This window comes from Eublepharis macularius, chromosome 2, assembly GCF_028583425.1.
Source record: "Eublepharis macularius isolate TG4126 chromosome 2, MPM_Emac_v1.0, whole genome shotgun sequence".
Lineage (NCBI taxonomy): Eukaryota > Metazoa > Chordata > Lepidosauria > Squamata > Eublepharidae > Eublepharis > Eublepharis macularius.
In genome coordinates, this window is record NC_072791.1 from 155,009,942 (window position 1) to 155,029,344 (window position 19,403).

Below are 19,403 nucleotides of genomic sequence, written 5' to 3' on the forward strand. Positions count from 1 at the left end.
ACAACTAGTGAGACATTTTCAAGCTCAATGGCATCACTGGTCTGGTCTGGTATTTGCGCCAACAATGTCCGTGATCAAGGGCAATTAACAACTCTGCATAGATACTATACACATTTAAAGTGGTAACGTCATTATCAGAATTACGTCCCTCTAGAGAACAGTTCTAAGCTTAAAGAGAACATGTCCCAACAACGTAAGCAGTATACATTACAGAATGCAAGTCATGTCAAGATCTAAATTGAGTCCACTTACGGCCAACGACCCTAACTGAAATATCCAAAAACTCTCCCTCTGGAGTAGTTTTCTAGTTGGAATTCTCCCTTCCTTGTCTCGTACAACCTCCAAGGGCCAAGCTACACATGACGAATGACACTTGAACGGCAAGTGGATGGAGTGGAGGGCAAGTGAACAGGGAGAAATACACTTGCCGTTCAAGTGTCATTCGTCATGTGTAGCTTGGCCCTATGACTGTGAACCTAATATCTTTCTCCCTATGCTGGAACTGTAGAAAATGCGCTGTTAATGGAGCTTCCCTAATCCATCTCCTCACTTTAGATAGATGTTCCTGAACCCTTATCTGAACCGCCCTAGTTGTACTTCTTATGTAAACTTTACTACATGGGCATTGTAAAAGATAAATCACTCCTTGGGTGTTACATGTAGAAAAGCTGTGCAGTTTAATCTCCCAGTCGTGGTAAAGCGACCACACTACCTTGTAGTGAAAGGGGACGCACACGGCAGTGTCTGCACTTAAAATGTCCTGTCAGTTGGTTTCTCCTGACTACCCCTTCCCTCATGTCGGTGTGCACAAGAATATCTCTAAAGCTATTCATTTTCTTGTATCCTATCAAAGGAGGTTCTGCGCAGCCTGGCAGGTGTTGTACTAAATGCCAGTGCTTACGAACAATCTGGCTAATGTAAAAAGCCCTAGGTGTGTAATTTAAAGACCAATGCACTCTCCAAGAGGAGTTCTTAATAAATCTTCTCTTACTCTCTCTGAAGCTCTACCTCTCACCTCCTGTACAACTCTGGGAGAGTAACCACGTCTTAGAAAATTCTTGGCCAATGTATCACTTTCTCTCAAGTAATCAGTAGTTATGGTGGAGTTCCAGCTACCTAGTGGTGAAATTTGGGGTGTGCTGTGATTGGCAAAACTTTAGCATCTGCAACCCTACTGGGGCTAGGGTCAGAATTAGGGTTGCCAGGTTGGAGCCCTGGCACTTACCTGGTGCAAGCCTCTTTTTGCGTGCACTCCCAGCCAATGAGATGATATCACTTCCGGGAAATGACATCATTGCATGAGCCACAAGCCACCCTGGGAGCACTCCTGCACTCCGCAGGGGGCTGATTTGTCCTGAATCTGGCGCATTCTCCCCCACAGTGGCCAGGTAAGTGGGGTGAGGTGTGGAGAGCAGGGGACTGGCAACCCTAGTCAGGATCCAGTTGTCATAGGACAGTTCAAGCTTTCCTTGTAGAGTGGTACCAAAGAAGAATACCTATGAGATGAAATGAGGAAAGGAGATGAGTCTAATTGCAGGTGATTGTATGAACTTGAGTGGCATGAGTAGACCTGCTAACAATGGCCAGGACAGGGCCTAATGATGGCCCTTCCTGGGTTCTTTATTACATTACTAGAGGATTCTGCATGGAGATTCTGAGGGCCTTGTGTATTATCCTGGAAACTTGGATGATCACTCATGGTGAGTATGCAAAGAGCTCTAGAGGAATGTACAAAACTTCTTAGATTGATGTGCCCCTGGAGTTCTCAGGCAGCCCCTGGAGAACTACTCACTTTAATTTAGAGACCCTGCCTAGATTTCAAAAACAGATGGATTCCTCCACACCCCTGAATTCAGATGCCCAAATGTGCAAAAAGACATGGGTCTCAGTGGAGAGGCATGAATGGACAAAACCAGAAAGCTTCTCACAGGCTGCCTATAGGGATGAAGCGAACTGTTTCCCTAGGGAGGCAGGGATCACATGCACCAATATCCAGTAGCTCCTCCATGCCTCCCACCACTGCCTACACTGATGCCTGTAGTGCCAATGTACTCACACCTTCTCTGCCACCATTGCTGATGCCTGTACCCCTGATCCCCATACCTCCCCCTGCTGCCATCCCCACTGGCATCTGGCAGGCCCGCCACACCTCTTGCCTGCCATTTAGAAGGCTTCCCCATACACACCTTTTGAGTGTTTTAAAATTCTGATGATGGGGTCTTATCGCTTTGGTTTTAGTTTACTGAGTTATATTAATTGATAGGGTTCAAATTGTATTTGTATTGTTTTAGTATATCTTATTAGCCTCCTCGGGCAGGTTCTGGAAATCTTCTCAATAAAAAAAAAGAGCAAACAAAAGGAGATGCTCTGAACTGAAGGGGCAAAAGGATACCTGGCCAAACAGGCAGGGCCTCTAGCAGGTTGCAGCTTCTCCCATCTAGGAAAAACAGTCTGCCCCCAGCCATCGCCCTGACCTGGATGGTCCAGATGAACCTGATCTCATCAGATCTCAGAAGCTAAGCAGGGTTGGCCTTGGTTAGTACTTGGATGGGAGACCTCCAATGAAGAACAGTGTTACTGAGGTAGGCAATGACAAACCACCGGTATTAGTCTCTTGCCTTGAAAACCCCACCAGAGGTCGCCATAAGTCAACTATGACTTGAGGGCACTCTCTACCACCACCACCCCAGCCATCAACCAGACTAAAAGCAGGTGCTTTAATCTCCCTAATCCAAACCAGTATCTCTTAGCCTTCCTGCCCTTCAGTGTGAAATACTGGACTCTAGCTCCTGAGCAGGAAACGTCTGAATGGGCTTGCCTAGAGCTTTGGGCTCTACCTTCTTAAATCAGTCATCTCCAAGCGTATTTTCCTGTAATTGAAGCTACTAGATTGGCCTGGCCTGGCATATGGTTGGCACTCAGTTGCCTTTTCACTCATTCACACACAGGGATCTATATATTTGGAAAAATCCTAGATTAAGATAGCAAACAAAGTTATTTGTTGGAAACATTGGGTGTCTAGTGCATTAATGTTCCTCTCTGAGTTGGTTGGACAGGATGACAACGTCAAACACTCTGACACCATGCACAGAATGGTAGAATATGGGTAGAATCCACCCAACTGTCTGACCTGTTTTTGGTCCTGAGTTTTTGCAACTTTGGAACATGCCCCCCCCAACTGCTTTCTGTACTCCAACCTTCAAATTCTACCTAGTCCATACTATTATCATATACAGTTTTTAAGAAGTCAAACAGAACACAATCTAGATTCCACCTGTTCCCATGGAAACAAAAGTTAAACATATTAAGCTGCATCTAGCTTAAGTGCAATTTGCCACTGGAGTTCCAAGATGCAGCTTAATATGTTTAACTTTTTCCATTTTGTTTAAAGGGGCTACTTGATCACTCTTGTGCTTGATGGGACAGCTCTAAGGAAGCAATAGAAGACTATAACCCGAGGCCATGTAGGTTGGGAGAATCCTCAACATTGTAGTATTCTTCTTCTTTCCTTTCTGTCTGGTTGCTCCCCTGCTTCCACCCCCAAAACCTTTGGAAGAGCACTGGAGTAAGGCAAGAGTCCCTAGGCCCATTTCTACCAAGGCTCCTGCCTCACTCCACACCTCCTATGCAGCTCTAGGAAAGCAGAAGAGGGGAGAAGCTAAGGAACTGGGAAGGATACATAGTAAACTTTGTGTACAGATACAAATTATACCATTATTTCAATACGTTACTAAAAACTTGCTGATTATACCCATATTATGCCAGTATTTCAGCACAACATTGATGCCCTCTGTATACGTTCTCTCAATATGCAACAAAACAAAACAAAAAGCCAGAAGTCCAAGATGATGAAGGAACTTTGACCAAAGATATGTAGGATTTATGCTGGAGCCCTGAATGTTGTATTCTGCTTTCCTTTCTGACTGGTCACTCCCCCACTTCCACTCCCAAAGCCTTTGGAAGAGCACTGGAGGAAGGCAAGAGTCCCTAGGCCCATTTCTACCAAGGCTCCAGCCTCACCCCATACCTCCTATGCAGCTCTAGGAAAGCAGAAGAGGGGAGAAGTTAAGGAATTGGGAAGGAGCTCCAGCTATGGCCTAGAGGGGTTGGGGGGGGGAGGGGGCCTCGCTGGGATCTGGCCAGACTGGTGGGAACTCATGAGGGCTTTGCTTTTCTCCACTACTGAAAGGTAGCAATTCTTCAGCAAAGAAGTGAGGAGCAATGTCTGCCTGTCTTGTCCGGGCGTAGGGCTGTTTCGGAAGGCAGGAACTACCCTGGGCTTCCCCATTCCTTCCTTCCCAGGGATTTGCAATGTGAAGAGAGTTGCTTGAAGAGCAACCCATGAGCTTATTATTTCCCCCAAAGCCCAACATTTCTCCAAAGGGATCCAAGTCCCTTGTCCCCGCTGGCAGAAGTCAGTGCAAAAAGGACTTCTCTGCAAAGCATCTTTTCCATTGATTGTGACGGAATGTGAAGCCATGACTTCTCTTTGTGGCAAATGCCCCATCACACACAGAACAAAGCACAATGACAGAACTTCCTGCAGTCTTCAGTGCCATGGGAACAGGGGAGGCAGCTTCACTGAGTGGCTTTGGGAAGCCAGGTGCGGACAAAGGAGGATGGTAACTTAGGTGGGAAAAGGAGGACTTCAGACTAAATTCATCAGTTTCTAATAGAAAAGAATTGGCCCCTGTACAGATAGCCAAAATCCATACAATGCAGACAGCTGTAACTATTTGTAGGGATATACAAATCTGGGTGGACTCTCATGTTTGCAGGAAAATCTCTCATTTTAAAAAATGAGAGGGCAAACTTCAACAATTCAGGTGGAATTATGACTTACTGTAGCAACTCAAAAATGACATGCAGAAACTGGCAGTGTTCAGGAGAGCTGGAAGGAAGAAGCAGTAGTAGCCAATAGGAGGAGGAGGAAGCAAGGAGGTGAGAAAGGGTTCGTGGAGAAAGGAAAGCTGAAGTGGAGTTTGTTTGTTTGTTTGTTTAATCATATTTATATCCCACCCTTCCTGCAAGCAGGCTCAGGGTGGGTCACAGAAAAAATAATCAAACTCGCCGTGAAACCTAACTAATAAATAATTCTGTTATAATTCAATCAAATTTATAGCAATACTCTAATCAAGTTGAACAGGAAAACAATGTATACAGGGAAGGTGATTACAAATACAAAAGGCAGGGCATCATATAAATTATTAATCAATGGGAATTCATACACAATATTAAAGTGCTCATGCCTGAAATTGACCAAAGGTCTATATAGTAACCACCAAAGTCCCAATAGGTTTGTAGCGTGCCCTCTGCTAGGCTCTCTGTGTGTTGCCAGCGTGTTTGGTTCCCGAGTGCATTTATGGGACCAAGAGAGCGCACTTCCTCTCACTGCTGCCAGTGCGCTCCCCTTGTTCCCCTGAATGCATTCAGGAGCCGAGAAGACTAGATGAGATGCCTAGAGAAAGAACCTCTGCCAGGGAGAGGGAGGATTCTCCCTCTTCTCCCTGACAGAGGTTCCTTCTCACTACATTTCCTGTGGAAACTTGTGGGAAACTGACGCATGTCCTCCACATGTCAGGTGTCTCTTCTAGTTTGGCTCTGAGTCCCCTCTGTAAAAGAAATTAGTTAACTCTGCAGCTCTCTAAAGAGGATTTCAAGGTTAGCATGAATGGCACATGAAGGGATAGCACAACCAAAGAAAGCTCAGGAACAGCTGGCAAGCAGCCATCACAGGATGAGAGCCTTGTTTCTTCTGCCCAGGTCTTTGGGCAAGCAGAATAAAGTTCTTTAAATAAACAAACCTATCCCTTCTTTCCTGACAGGTACCTGCCAGCATAAGGGAATACAGAGCATTAAAGGACCTGTTCTTGTGAAATTGAACTGGAAAGGTAAAGATTTCAAAGCTGGCTCCTGGGGGAAAGATTTTGCCTTGGGGACCAAATTACAAGACCATTACTGGGTTTTCCCAGCCAACAAAGATCACCGTACACTGGAGACGTTCCGCCTTTATGCCTCCTACAGAAAAATGATGCTTTATTTTCCCATTAAAGAATTTAGTCTTAAAGGAAAGAATGATCAATGTGAGAACTGTGGGCAAGGGGCTGGGGTGATCTTCTACAATGGTTCCTTCTTTTACAATTGCTATGATAGCAGAGCCCTGTGCAAAATGGATCCAAATGCCATGCAACTGTTGCACAAGGATTTAGAAGACAATGATCCTGCTTCCTTTAATAACATGTTCTCCTATAAGGGTGTCAAATACCAGGACATGGACATGGCAGGGGATGAAAAGGGCCTGTGGATGATTTATGGCTCTTCAAAGGCCAATGGAAACATGGTAATTCAGCAGGTAGACCCAAACAACTTGAAAGTGGGAAGACTTTGGACTACAACACAGCCAAAGACAGAAGTCACCAACAGTTTCATGATCTGTGGAGTGTTGTATGCCACCCAAAGAGTGAATGCAACGCATGAAGAGATATTTTACTATTATGACACTAACACAGCCCAGGAAGGCAATATACATATCTTCATGGAGAAAGCTCTACCCACTGTGCAGAGCCTGAATTACAATCCCAATGATGAGAACCTATATATGTTCAACGATGCCTACTTGGTATACTACAATGTCACATTCAAGGATCACATTTCTGTAATAAGCAGAGGAGGACAGGTTGAGGCTACTGGAAAAGGGCAGCGTTCTGACAGTGCAGGTGGGCACAATGTTATAAAACGACAAGTACAGGCTGATGCTAGCAAGCAAGATCAGATTTCAGATTTGGCTAGCAAAGGAAGGAGCAATGCCAGCCATAAGGAAAGGTATGCTGTTGTTCACAGAGATACCATGCAGGACAGATAATACGATGCTGTTAGCAAGAAAGGGCAGAGCACAGCAAGCAAAGGCAGGCAACCTCGGGCCAGTGAGTGGGAGCAGATGGATGAAGGATATTTCAAAAAGAAGAAAAGGTTTTGCCTATTCCACCCTCCAGAAAAAAATAAAAACAAATGTAGCACATCATAAATAAAATACTTAGAAATTGCACTTATCCTTAGAAATGTTGCTTTATTCATTCATAGAGATGCAAAAGTACATACAACAAACTAGTAAAACCCTGGGATGAAAGGGTTCTGCCAATCCCATCTGGTCTACTCTCCTCTATCAGCAACCCAATGTGCTATTTAAAAAAGTTAAGTGCTGAAAAGTCTCATTCTCATTTGGAAATCAACCCCAATGCCCAGTTACAAGTAGAATGCTTCCCCCTGCTGTATTGCCTGAGGCTTCCTATTTATAAATGGCTAGCTGTTCTTTTATCTTTTGTAGCCCCAGAATAATTAAAAGCATTTCTATTCAATCCAAACTCTACCATCAATTTTCTCCCTGAAACAAGTCTGTTTCTTTCTAAACTGTCCTGCCAGCTTTAAAGTCTTCCCCCTTAATACTTCCTGAAATGATTTACACTTTTTTCCAGTGTGTTTTCCTTGTTCCCGTAAAAGAATGCTAACAGGTATTGCTGCTGCTCTTTGGATAAAAGAGTAAGGCGTAAACCACGATGTGGATACGAATCACAACTTGCTTGCGTGCCTGTGTGGGCAAATGATCACTGCCAACAGCATATCAACAACAAAGCCTAGTATTATTTTTCATTCCTGCCCTAGCTTTACTTAACAAAACTGGGATTGAGAGAAGTAATCCCAGTGGAAACAGGAAAATACAGCATGAAAGAGCCTCGCACTGGGATTACTCTGATCAGTAGCCATGCAGGGACTTCCATCCAGGGACTGCTATCTTGTAAACAAAAGGAAACACATTTTGCACAGAATGGGATTGGTTGCCCAAGGCAGCATGTTCACATCAAGCCCTGGGATTCTGGCTAAAGAAAACCCCGACTGCAAGAGGCAAGAGGGAAGTCACCGCCTTTGTATATCTGTCCTCTGTCCTGCATAGTTATATGTTTAAAGGCAAGTGAAGCAGCAGCACAACTATGCAAAAGTGCCAAGCTTTAACAGGACAAACATACAGACGTGTTGACCATTTGCTGTTTCTCTAGACTTCCAATGTTTCTAAGGATGTGCTGCAAGCACATTTGAATGCTTTGAACACAGCTCCCGAAACACCAAAACAGGCCAAACCTGGACAGGGCCACATCTGTTTACATCGCACCCCTCTCAGATTGTAGCAGCACATCACACATAGCATTTGAAGGGAAGGGAGCCACTGAGAGCTTTGCTCCTGGTCCCTGCTCAAGCTGTGCTTCAGGCTGCACTCTCCGAGGCAGGGGCCACCTTCCTTCTGTGCATCCCCAGCCCTTGGAAGATTCATGTGTACAGATGCTGCTGTCCAGCAATCAAGGCAACATGAGAAATGGGAGGGGATGCTGCAGCTGTATTATTGGTGCCAAATCACATCTGGAAGGAAGTCAAAGACCCTGCGCAGAGAGTGTCACATCCTTTTCTTCTCCTTCGGTCCCTATAGTGGGAAACGCGTCAGGCAGGTCCCGACAGATGGCATGAAAAACCTCATTCTGAGCTCTGAAAAATAATGTATATGGAACTTAACCATGGATTCTGAATACCAAAAGGTGGGTGGGTGGGTGGTTTTGCTCTCAGAACCCTGTGGTTTTGTGTCAGAGATTGGCACAAGAAGGGATAGATGGCGAGGATAGCTTGGATCTGCTGGCAATGCTCCAACTCAAACTCTTCATATTCAACAAGGGGAGGGGAATAAGCAGCATCAAGTTCTCCAGGTGGAATTTCTCTGCTCCCAGCAGACAAGCACTCTGGAAGGGAAAGACAGAAAAACACAAAGTTTCAAGTAAGCTATTCCCCAGCTGTATCTCTCCTAACTAACCTGGAAGGGGGGTGCCAAGGAGAGGAGGCTGCACACAGAGGCACAGCTGTACAGCTGTTACAAAGAGTTGTTTCTAGAGAGCCACTTAGTGCTACTGTGCATTGCAGCAGCAGCCCTGGCTTGTCATTGCTAGCTTGATGTACACTGACATAAGGGAGAGAAGATCCTCACTGCAGAGAAAGCATACATGGCTCCATTCCCCCAATCCCTTATTGCACCTGCTCTCCAGAGTCCCATGTAGGTCTGTGGGGTGCTGAAGCTCAGTAGACTGCATCCAAGCAGCTAGTCAGTTTCACTCTTGTAGACATATGTGGATAAGCACCTATCCTTTCAGATACTACCCCTGCCCCCCACCCCCATCCCCAAATTTCTCCTGGAACTGCAGAGCCATTGAGAGAGTGTGTCACTGTCATTGTGAGCTCTGTCTAACAAGTGACTGTGACATTCACACCTAGAGGTACCCCAGTTACAGCCCAAATCACATTTCCAGTGCTATTCTGAGTTTGTTCATCATTGCTATGAAACCCTGCTCAGTGGTTTTTGGCCAAAGACCATACACAACAAACATGTATCTCATATGAAACCTCTGCATGACCCTAGCAAGTCATGTAACTATGTCAGAGGAACCATTGCCTAACCTAAGGAGCATGTCTGGCTTCAGAGTTTCCTCCAGTTCTCATTGGTGTGGTACACTGGGTTGAGTGCCAGACTAGAACTGGGCAGACTGGGGTTCAGTTCCTCGTAACCTGACCACGTAAGATTTTTGTGAGGAGAAAATGGAGGAGAGGAGAACCATGAGCTCCTTGAAGGAGGAGCTCCTTGGAAGAGGAGCACAATGGAAAATATTGAATAAGGCTTATTTACACAATTCGACTAGCTTCATTGAATGATAAATGACTTTTTCTGACGGAGACAGAAAACCCTTCTTTGTTTAAGCAAGTCTTTCTCTGTTGGGGGAAGATTTGCCTGAGGGGTGTCACAGGATCCAACTGAGTGGAGGAGAGTTATAGGCCCCAATCCTCAGCCTTCAGTACCTAGAGCTGCTGGTTGTGTGTGCAACATCCAGAGTGCCTTGTCAATCAACAGTAAGCGCTGTGAGTCATGCTGAAGATTTTCTTGTTTATTTGAATAACAGATAAATTTGTTAGTCTTGCTGGATTTTTTTTTGCAGGATATGTACGATATGCTTAGGCCTTTCAGTCCTGTTAGCCTTTAGCTCCTCAGTTCCTTAATCTGACTCTGCAGTGCCCACATCCTCTCTGAACTTCCTCAAGCTGTTTGGCCACTCCAGGCTGGTCACTTCTCATGCTGCCCTGGTGACATGCAGGGCAGCAGCAGGGCAGTGACTCTGAAGCCCCCTAGGATCCCATAGAGATGGAAACTGTAGGAGGATCCACCACCCCTTTCTGTGTTGCTACTAATCACATTGAGGATAGGCTAGACATGAAGGATTTTCATTTTTACAGTCCGTTGTCTCTACCCTGCTCTTTGCCATTCTTGTTCTCTCCTCATTTCATTCTCCTAAACCATAAGTGGAGGATGTGGATATCTTTGAGCAGCACTGCTCTGCCCCTAACGATCAGGATAGGGCGTCTCTTCCAGGAGATATCTGAACCCCTCAGATTATAGCTGGAGTAAGGAAAGGAGGATGATTAGATGGCCAGTGAGGAAGGGAAAGGGCAGGACGGCAGTGAAAGCCAAGTCTACTCGAACCAAAGTGTTGCCGTTGTCAGGGCAACCCAATCACTACTTATGCTGCAAACCTACCTTCCAAGTCATTTATTTATTTATTTTATTTGGCTTATACTTTGCCCTTCCCACAAGCAGATTCAGGACAGCTTCCAACAAGATATACAGTTAAAAAAATACAATAAAAACATTGATCCAGAGGAGTTAGCCATGTTAGTCTGTAGCTGCAAAATAGTAAAGAGTCTGGTAGAACCTTTAAGACTAATCAACTTTATTGTAGCTTAAGCTTTTGAGAACCAAGAGAGCTGTGGTTCTCAAAAGCTTATGCTAAAATAAAGTTGGTTAGCCTTAAAGGTGCTACTGGACCCTTTACTATAATAAAAACATTATAACCACATTGATCCAAATAACATGAAAAAATTCCAAGTGCCACCAAACAAATCAGGCTACTGCAAAGTCACCATAAACTATGGGCACCACCTTGATGTAACTCCAGGGTAACTGCAAATGGAGGGCATGGCGGTCAGAAGAGGTTTCACTTCAACACCCCCCAATCTGTTGCAAGATTCAGGTGTGAGGTGGGAGGGACCAAGGCCTCTGCTAAAGCAACCCAGTGAAAGCTGAAATGCAAACAGATTCCCCAAGACCTAAGACAAGAAATGTGACAATCCTACCCTGTTAGAGCTCAGAGCAAAAGCCTGTGCAGTTATCAACCTTTGTACATGCTGTAAATAAACTACAGTGGGGATGCTTCCAAATGTGCAAGCTCAGTGTCTTGACTAACAATAGTAGCTAACTAAAAGGGGTGTGTGGTCTGGAGCAAAAAAAAGTTGTCAAGGATCACTGAGTTTGACTGCAGATTATTCTCACACTCACTTGAAGAAGCTCTCCAGCAGCAATAGAAAATTCCTGGTCACCTCCCCCTACATCCTCCAGCCATACATTTCTTTTATCCCCTTCTGCATCTCCTAGTAGGAATGGCTGGGGCTGGCAGGGTGATTCTCCTAAACCGAATATTAACAGATCAGATGCATCCCATCTTTAATCATAGACTTGCCCAGTTATGCTATCTTGGCCCACAAGGCCCTGGGTTACAGTCCAAGGAACAAATCTGTTAATGGTTCATTTCTTCTGGGATAAAAGTATCTCTACCAGCAATGCAGCCCATTAAAGAGACCTGGCTGGAATACACAGTGACTGAGTGGGTGCGTATTGCTGATTCGATCATTCCTAATCTGTTCTTGTCATCAGCAAGACCCAGCTGGCCACAGGTGCACCACTGATGGTGTGATGGGTGACAGTGGCCCAGAACAATATGATCTTGATTATCTTGAGCACTGTTCTGAGGGCGGGGGATTTAATGTTACTGTTGGGAACACAGGAGCTGTACCAATGAACACCTGTGTGTTGGCACAAGAGTTCAAAATGTATTTTTTTCATTGAGGCAGAAGATCTGGGGGTGATGATAATTGGTTTCTCTTCCCTTCTCACAGGTGCTTACCACCCAACCTGTTTCTGTTCATTCCTACCCATCAGCCTCTGCCTGCTGAGTTATGCTGATCCTGTCCTGCCCTTCCAAGTTGCAACTGCTGGAGGGAATTTTGAGGAAGAGCCTTCCTCAGACCCTTTCGGTAAACTTGAGCAATAAATTTTTCCTATCTTAGAAATGGCCCTGAACAAAGGAGAAGGGGGAAGAGATGCAGAACCTCCTCTTTGTACTACGAGCCACAAGCATCAGCTAGATTCCTGGCATCTCATTCTAATCTACCCTGTTCTCCACAGTCAGTATCTGATAGCCTCCTGATACATTGTGTTTACTTGGGTGTGAAAAACATGTACTTAAAATGCATGCATGAGAAAGGTACCCTCATCAAAGAATTAGGATTGGCTGCAGATTCCTGTTATATAGACAGTTGGGATGAACCTGGGGTTGATGCTCTGTAATGTGTAAAGTGGCCTGTCTGTGAATTTACTTGCACAGGGTGAATGCTTAAGTTGGAAGTGCATTAGAAAACTTCCTACCAAAAAACAAATTGTGGGATGTGTTGCTCCTTAGGAGTAAGAGCAGTGCCCATGCATATTGAGTTGACTACCACCAACGAGAGACAGCATGAAGGTTTAGCATGGAGTCTGAATGTGAAGTATGGAAATGAGCATTGAGAATGGAATATTAGAGGCACTCTACATACCCATGTATTTTCTGTTTGATTTCAGAAATCCATCATTCACTTACTGATTTCCCTAGTGAGCAAAGACAGCCTTACTTCTAGGAATTAAAAAGAAGTTGCCCCAATATCAGGAATGGGGATGATGCACATGGACACTGCCATGCATTGCTGACACTACTCCTACGTGCAAATTCTTGCATCTCTGTCCAGTATCCATTAGGAAATGTGCACTCAAATGTACCATGAATGTGCTGTGGACACAAGGCATCACAGCCATTCTATCAGAGTCCCCCCTTGATCTGCTCTTCAGTACCAACTCTCACCTATGATTCTTGGCAGGTCCATGGAGCAGTAATGAACATAAACCGTGGGAACCCAGTTGGGCATGAAGTGCTTGTGGATTCATGGCCAAACTTCAAAGCTGTCCTCACTCGGCCACGCAGAGAGGTAACAGCCTTCAAAGTTTCTTGGGGACACACTATATGGGATTCCAGCAAGGAAATGAGATATGGAGTGGCTTTTACTATAAAGCCATGATCAAATGGAGAAGGGTTGTCAGGTATTGTTCCTAGGAAGAGAACAATAACAATTTATTAGAGCTCAGAAATGTCACAGGTGAAGCTTTCCCCATCACTTCACACACACCCTCAAGTTATGAAAATCATCTGCAAGTTCTGAGCAGAGCTAGCTGGTGAATGCCTAACAATTGTGCCAGGAAAAGTCTGACAACCCTCACAGGGGTATTGCCTCCTTATCCTAATGGTGTGTGTATATTCAGCATGACTCTTGGTCTCTGAACTATAGGTGGAATAAACAGTTTCCTTTCCTGCACTTCAGAATGAAAGCTAAGCACATCCTAAATTCCACTCATTCTATAATGATGGCCTCACAGCACTGTACAGCAATATTATCGTGTTCATCATCTTTAAACGCTATATTGTTCTTTTAGGTTGCCTCAGATGACTCTGATTTATACACCAACATGTATGCAGCATTCTACCATGATCTTGATGTGTATCAGACACTGTTACGGGATTCAGATGCTGTCAACTGGGACCAGACCTTCTATATCATTGGTAACAGACAACCTCCTATAACAAAAGAGTTAAGGGATATGAAGACCCAACAGCGCCTTTCTTATTTCCTGTCATTCCTACTGTCCAATACCTGGCCTTTATTTCAGGACACCCCATTAACCATATTCTAGGCACCCATATTGGTTCATGGCGGGGAGGGGGGGATCCAAAACCAGTAATGCAATACCTTTTTTAAGAACAACCAAAATATCACCAAATGCTGAGTGTCTGTAAATGATAGCACAACCACGCAGTGTGGGCACAGAGAATAACAGTGCCTCTTTGACCACATAAATGATGACACCATTATCACCATAAAGAGAAATCTCAGACACTGTACAGTAAACTAAGTTAAAAGAACAAACCATGCCTGAGTCTAAGCATACCTCACGTCCCCATTAGGAAAGACATGGGGAGACGAGGAGAGGTAACAGTGTCTTCCACACAGGGACATGATTTTGTGGTTTTCCCCACTGCTGGCTCAGCTGCAGATAAATCACAGCAACAATGAGGCTTCCACGTGGCAGGATTCCCTGCAGATTTCCTGCCTCAATCCCCTGGAAGTGATCACCCTCCACCCCTGGGCTGCCAGGGCTTTTGCAATTTCCCCCCAAAACTGGCACAAGAATATCATTATATCAATTATATCATTATCATTATAATGATATCATTATATTATAACAATAAATGCAACATGTTCACTGAATTCGTTTTAATTTTTTAAAGCAAATCTCTAGCCCCTTCCCTTATATTGCTGTAAGGGAGGTGGCTAGAGACATTTAATTTTTAAATGAAAGGTGAGAATTCAGAGAACCTGCTACAACTGTTGTTATAATAGTATAGAGATATATCGATATTGTGTTAATTTTTTAAAAATTAGAATGCCCCATGGTGGCAGAGGGAGGAAATGGCTGTTGCAGAGTAGTGTTGCCAGGCCCTTCCTGGCAACTGGTGGGGAGGGTGGGACTTGGTGGGCCAAGGTTGCCAATGATGCGCTGATGTCACTCCCTGTGCATTCAGAGCACATAACCATATGGTGGTGATGCTCTGGTAGGTGGGCAAAACTCTGAGGTTTAACCATAGGATTTTCCCCTATATTAGATGATGATGCACTGGGTGCACAGGGAGTGACATCAGAACATCAGGACACTGGTGATGTTCCCTCCATTTCCTGCTATATTTCCTACGCCAGCCAGCTGAGCAGCAGCAAGAAGCACCCGTTGATAGTGGGAAATTCCCCACTGTAATTGGAAGAATGGTAAGCCTGCTGTGGGGACAGGGTCAGGGAAAATGGCTACTATGTAGGCCAGAAAATCAGAATTTATCTACCCACACAGCAGCCATCCAGGCTTTACTGTGATCTTTACCAAAACTTTGTAGCAAAGCAGGTTTGAACAGAATAAGAGCTAAACTACACGAGACGCCCAACACATAATGTGTTCCCATAAGTTTACCTGGGAAGTGTAGTCAGGCCAGCAGCAGGGCCAGAAGGACTTGAGGGAAAGAGTCAGCGAGGGGAGCCCGAAGCTGAGCGGCAGCTAGCAGCAGCAGAAGGAGCTGCTGAGGCTACCGCTGCAGCTGCTAGACTCAACCATCCCTTTTCACAGCCTTCTGCTGCGGCTAGCCGCCTTTCAGCTTCAGGCTCCCCTCGCTGACTCTTTCCCTCTAGTCCTTCTAGCTCTGCTGCTGCTACTCTGACATGCTGTTCTCCCTGCCCCCAAGCTCCTGGAGGAAAACCCGAGTGGAGTGGTTTTTATCTCTTGCAAAAATCTGCTCTGCTCAGGTTTTTCTCCAGGAGCATGTCAGTGCAAGCAGCAGGGCCAGAAGGACAGGAGGGAAAGATCCTGTGAGGGGAGCCTGAAGAGAGCTGATCCTGAAGCTGACAGGAGGTTAGCAGCTGCAGAAAGAGCTGCTGAGGCTGCTGCCACTGCCGCTGCTGCTGCCACTAGACTTAACCATCCCTTCTCACAGAGAGGAGAAAGTCATCAGGGCCAGATGGAGGGGAGGGAATGAGTCAGTGAGGGGAGTCCAAAGCTGACAGGTGGCTAGCAGCAGCAGAAGGATGTGAGAAGGGGTGGTTGAGTCTAGCAGCTGCGGCACTGGCGGTGGCAGCTTCAGCAGCTCCTTCTGCTGCTGCTAGCTGCCTCTCAGCTTCAGGCTCCCCTTGCTGACTCTTGCCCTCCCCTCCTTCTGGCCCTGCTGCAGCTGATCGGACTACACTTCCCAGGTAAACTTGTGGGAACACAACACATGTCGGGTGTCTCGTGTAGTTTAGCTCTCAGAGAAAACTAAAATAGAGAAGGAAAGAGTAACACAAGAGAGTGGCCAGAAGAGGTACCTGTAGGCTTAGCCAAGAGGGGAACATTGGCAGAGATAGGAAAACAGGAGGCAAATAATGACAGAGACCTAAGGAAGAGCTAAGGAGTAAAGCAACAAAAAGTAGTAACTTAGATTAGATTTGATAAGGAAGGAGAAGCCAATGAATAGAGAGCAACAAAGGGGAAAGGAGGACAAAATAAGGCAAAAGGGCCATCAGGCAGCAGAATTATGGAAGAGAGTGAAACAGGGAAAAGTCAGTGAAGAGGAAAATTAAAGCAGTCTCAGAGCCAAGCTACAAGTGGCACCTGACACAGGTTGGACACTTGTCAGCTTCCCTCAAGTTTTGATGGGAAATGTAGGCATCCTGGTCTTGCAGCTGTAATGGAGAGCCAAGCTGCAAGACGAGAATGCCTACATTTCCCATCAAAACTTGAGGTAAACTGACAAGTGTCCAACCTGTGTAAGGCTTCACTTGTAGCTTGGCTCTCAGTCCAGCGAAGAATGAGAGAATAAACCAGTTTTTCTAGCAAAAACAAACCAAAAACAACATTTTAGCTGTATTAAAAAGATGGAAATGGCTAGTGACAGCTCTTTATTCTAGATTGGTTCAGCATAATTATCAATTGTGCCTTTCCTCCATCATTTATGTGTTTAAATATCCCACTTTCCCCTCCAAAAGGTGCCTAAGACTGCTCACAATGGATTCTTTCCAATCCTTTAAAATAATGTACAATGTTTACATTACAATCCTAAGCAGATAGTTTCAAGTATGTAATTATGTTAGTTTATATTCGTAGAACAACATTTTGTTCATTTTAAGCGGAATTACACACTTCTCAAGGATGGGGGTACATACTGCTAATCCACCAAGGGGTAGCCATAGAAAGGAGGAGGGATCAATTTTTTAATGCTACTTACCCAATTGAAGGGCAATTAATCTTTATGAAGTGATCCTGAATGTGTCCATTTAACTTCTAACCTGACTCCACAACATACGCACCTTTCTGTCTGCGACTGAATAGTTTACTGTTCTCTACAGGGCACCAGGATGGGATATATGAGGCATCCAAAGCTGCTGCTGCCGCCAAGCAAATTCAGATATCATCCTCTTCCTACTTCACTTACTTGCACCCTGACCCAAATAAAATGCCCACACGTCAGTAAGTGTCTATCTTGTCCATTTGCTTGCGGACAACTGCAGAAATTTTGTAGTCAAGACAGTCATGGTTAAACTGATATTTGCCCCTCGGTCTCCCTTGTAATGGCTTTGATACTTAAGGGCTTCCTTGATCAGACTAATTTTCTCTCCTCACCCAACTTTCCTTTAACTGCCTCTCAGTTGCCTTGCATCTAGATTCCGTACTCCTGAAGCACATTCAGACCTCATGATGCCACTTGTTATCCCACCCACCCCTATCCCCCTGCACAACTTTTCTCTTTTGGTTAAATTTTAAAAGATTAAATTGTTTAAATTTTTTTAAAACATAATTGGGGAAGATTTTGAGCCTGTAGAAATGATTACGTTGTCTGCAGGTAGCCTGTTTTTGTTGCTTTTATCATGCACACGGGACGACCACGTTACTATTACTTATAGTTATTTCTCTCTCTATGTTAACACCTTAAGAATCACAAATGAAATGTTCAAGGACACAGGCAGAATTTTCTAATTACCAGATGCTGGGGAAAGTGACCTGGGATGGTCTTCACCATCATGCCCTGTTTGTGAACTTCTGAGATGTATCAGGCTAACCACTGTTAATTCTAGACTTAATGGACTTTTAGTCTAATCCAAAGTCGTAAGATTATATTTAGTTCTCTTCATGTCTCATTGACATCATTTGTTTGGTCTCTCTCTTCTTCCAGGCTAGATCCCAGCTTGACACTTTCCACCTTGAATAGCTCCCATGCTGACCTGCTGAATGAAACATGGCCCTATGGAGGCAATGAGCAAAGTCGTCGGTACCTGGCCACTCTGCTGCGCTCCTTCCCCAACCGCTGCATCCTGGACAGCAATGGATGCCCGATCAGCTGGGGCATCATGGATTCTTTTGGTGCATTGGCGCATGGCTATACCCTTCCAGAACATCGTGGTCATGGCTATTTGACTATAGTCAATAAAGTACTGTACACACATATCCATGAATGTGGCTACCCCTTATATGGCAATGTAGCCCTCGATAATGTACGCATGCAGAATATATTGGAACATTTGGGCTCCCAAAGATTATCCATCTTGTGTAGTTTTATTTACCATACTTCTAAACCTTCCACTATAAATATATAACCCTCCTCAAGTCTCAGCATATGTGTGATCTTTTAAGATGGTGAACCATCACTTTATTGCCAGGGAGGTGGAATGTAGTGAGCTATTCACACTTGCCCCCAGCCAGCATTTCTTTTATTTTATACTCTTCTACTCAGCAGACTTTCCTAATCCCTCTTGCACGTTTGTCCTTTATCATTTTGTTGAGGAACATTATATGCCATATCCATAAATCAGGCCAGTGATCTAATAATACAATAAAAATAATTTCCTTTGGCATGTGTTATTGTCCAAAGCCATGGGTTCATTCTCCAAAAGATTGTAAACCCCTTTTCCATTTTAATAAAAGCACTTGTTATCTAGTGAAAGCAGAAAAACAGCAAATGGTGGTGGTAGGTTTACCTATAAGCATATCCGTTCAAAAAGTTTACTGAATTAACAAAAAAACTTTATGCCACTTACAAAGCAATAAATGCAGTACAAAACTTACTTTGTATGCCCCAGAGACCTAATTAAAGGATTCCATGTTTGTGCCATTAGCAGAGTCAATCATTTGACATAGGAAGCGTGATTATAGGTGGTTGTGTGAGCTCATTCTGCTGGCTGGTGTGTGTGCAGGACAGAAAATAATAAATCATATGCTTGCTTTATATTTAGAAAAGAAATAAGAGCTCTTTATTGTAGGAACTCCATACTCTGATAGCAAGTTAGGAGAGACAGATCCTAACTACCTATCTAGTCTAAGGATGGACATGGATGCTAGGACAAGGCCTGCATCCATGTTGCCAAGACAGAGGGAGGAGAAGGAGAGAGGTGTTGCCTGGAACAATGCCAGGAAGAGAATAAGTGAAAGGGAGGAAGTCAGGGGGAGGAAATCCTGAGAATAGCAATCGACATATCAAAGGACAGTCAGAGCAGTAAACAAAGTTCCCTGACCTCTCTATTTTTCTAACTCTTTGGTTTGTCCCCCTCTGAAACCTGAGGAAAGGGACAGCGCTGAATTCTCCTCTTCCAACAGTATCATTTACCCAGAAGGC

General features: G+C 44.6%; 2 protein-coding genes across 2 annotated transcripts; both read left to right on the forward strand.

Annotated features, from left to right (window-relative positions):
* The first annotated feature begins 4,527 nt into the window (after positions 1–4,527).
* LOC129323554 (olfactomedin-like) lies at positions 4,528–6,862 on the forward strand. Its single transcript, XM_054970089.1, has 2 exons — positions 4,528–4,603; positions 5,826–6,862. The coding sequence occupies exons 1-2, from the start codon at positions 4,528–4,530 to the stop codon at positions 6,860–6,862; spliced, it is 1,113 nt and encodes a 370-aa protein (XP_054826064.1).
* A 4,809-nt stretch (positions 6,863–11,671) lies between these two features.
* LOC129324706 (glycine N-acyltransferase-like protein 3) lies at positions 11,672–18,905 on the forward strand. The gene is made up of 6 exons (XM_054972080.1): positions 11,672–11,745; positions 12,034–12,171; positions 13,048–13,155; positions 13,658–13,784; positions 17,143–17,263; positions 17,967–18,905. Exons 2-6 carry the CDS (start codon positions 12,094–12,096, stop codon positions 18,385–18,387), a joined length of 855 nt encoding a protein of 284 aa, XP_054828055.1. The 5' UTR covers positions 11,672–11,745; positions 12,034–12,093; the 3' UTR covers positions 18,388–18,905.
* Positions 18,906–19,403: the final 498 nt, after the last annotated feature.

Excerpts from the sequence above, each read along its gene's own strand:
- LOC129323554 (XM_054970089.1), top strand. The coding sequence starts at position 4,528 with ATGACAGAACTTCCTGCAGTCTTCAGTGCCATGGGAACAGGGGAGGCA. Across the intron at positions 4,604-5,825 it reads GAGTGGCTTTGGGAAGCCAG|GTACCTGCCAGCATAAGGGA; the intron begins GTGCGGACAAAG and ends CTTTCCTGACAG.
- LOC129324706 (XM_054972080.1), top strand. The coding sequence starts at position 12,094 with ATGCTGATCCTGTCCTGCCCTTCCAAGTTGCAACTGCTGGAGGGAATT. Across the intron at positions 12,172-13,047 it reads GCCTTCCTCAGACCCTTTCG|GTCCATGGAGCAGTAATGAA; the intron begins GTAAACTTGAGC and ends GATTCTTGGCAG. Across the intron at positions 17,264-17,966 it reads AATAAAATGCCCACACGTCA|GCTAGATCCCAGCTTGACAC; the intron begins GTAAGTGTCTAT and ends CTCTTCTTCCAG.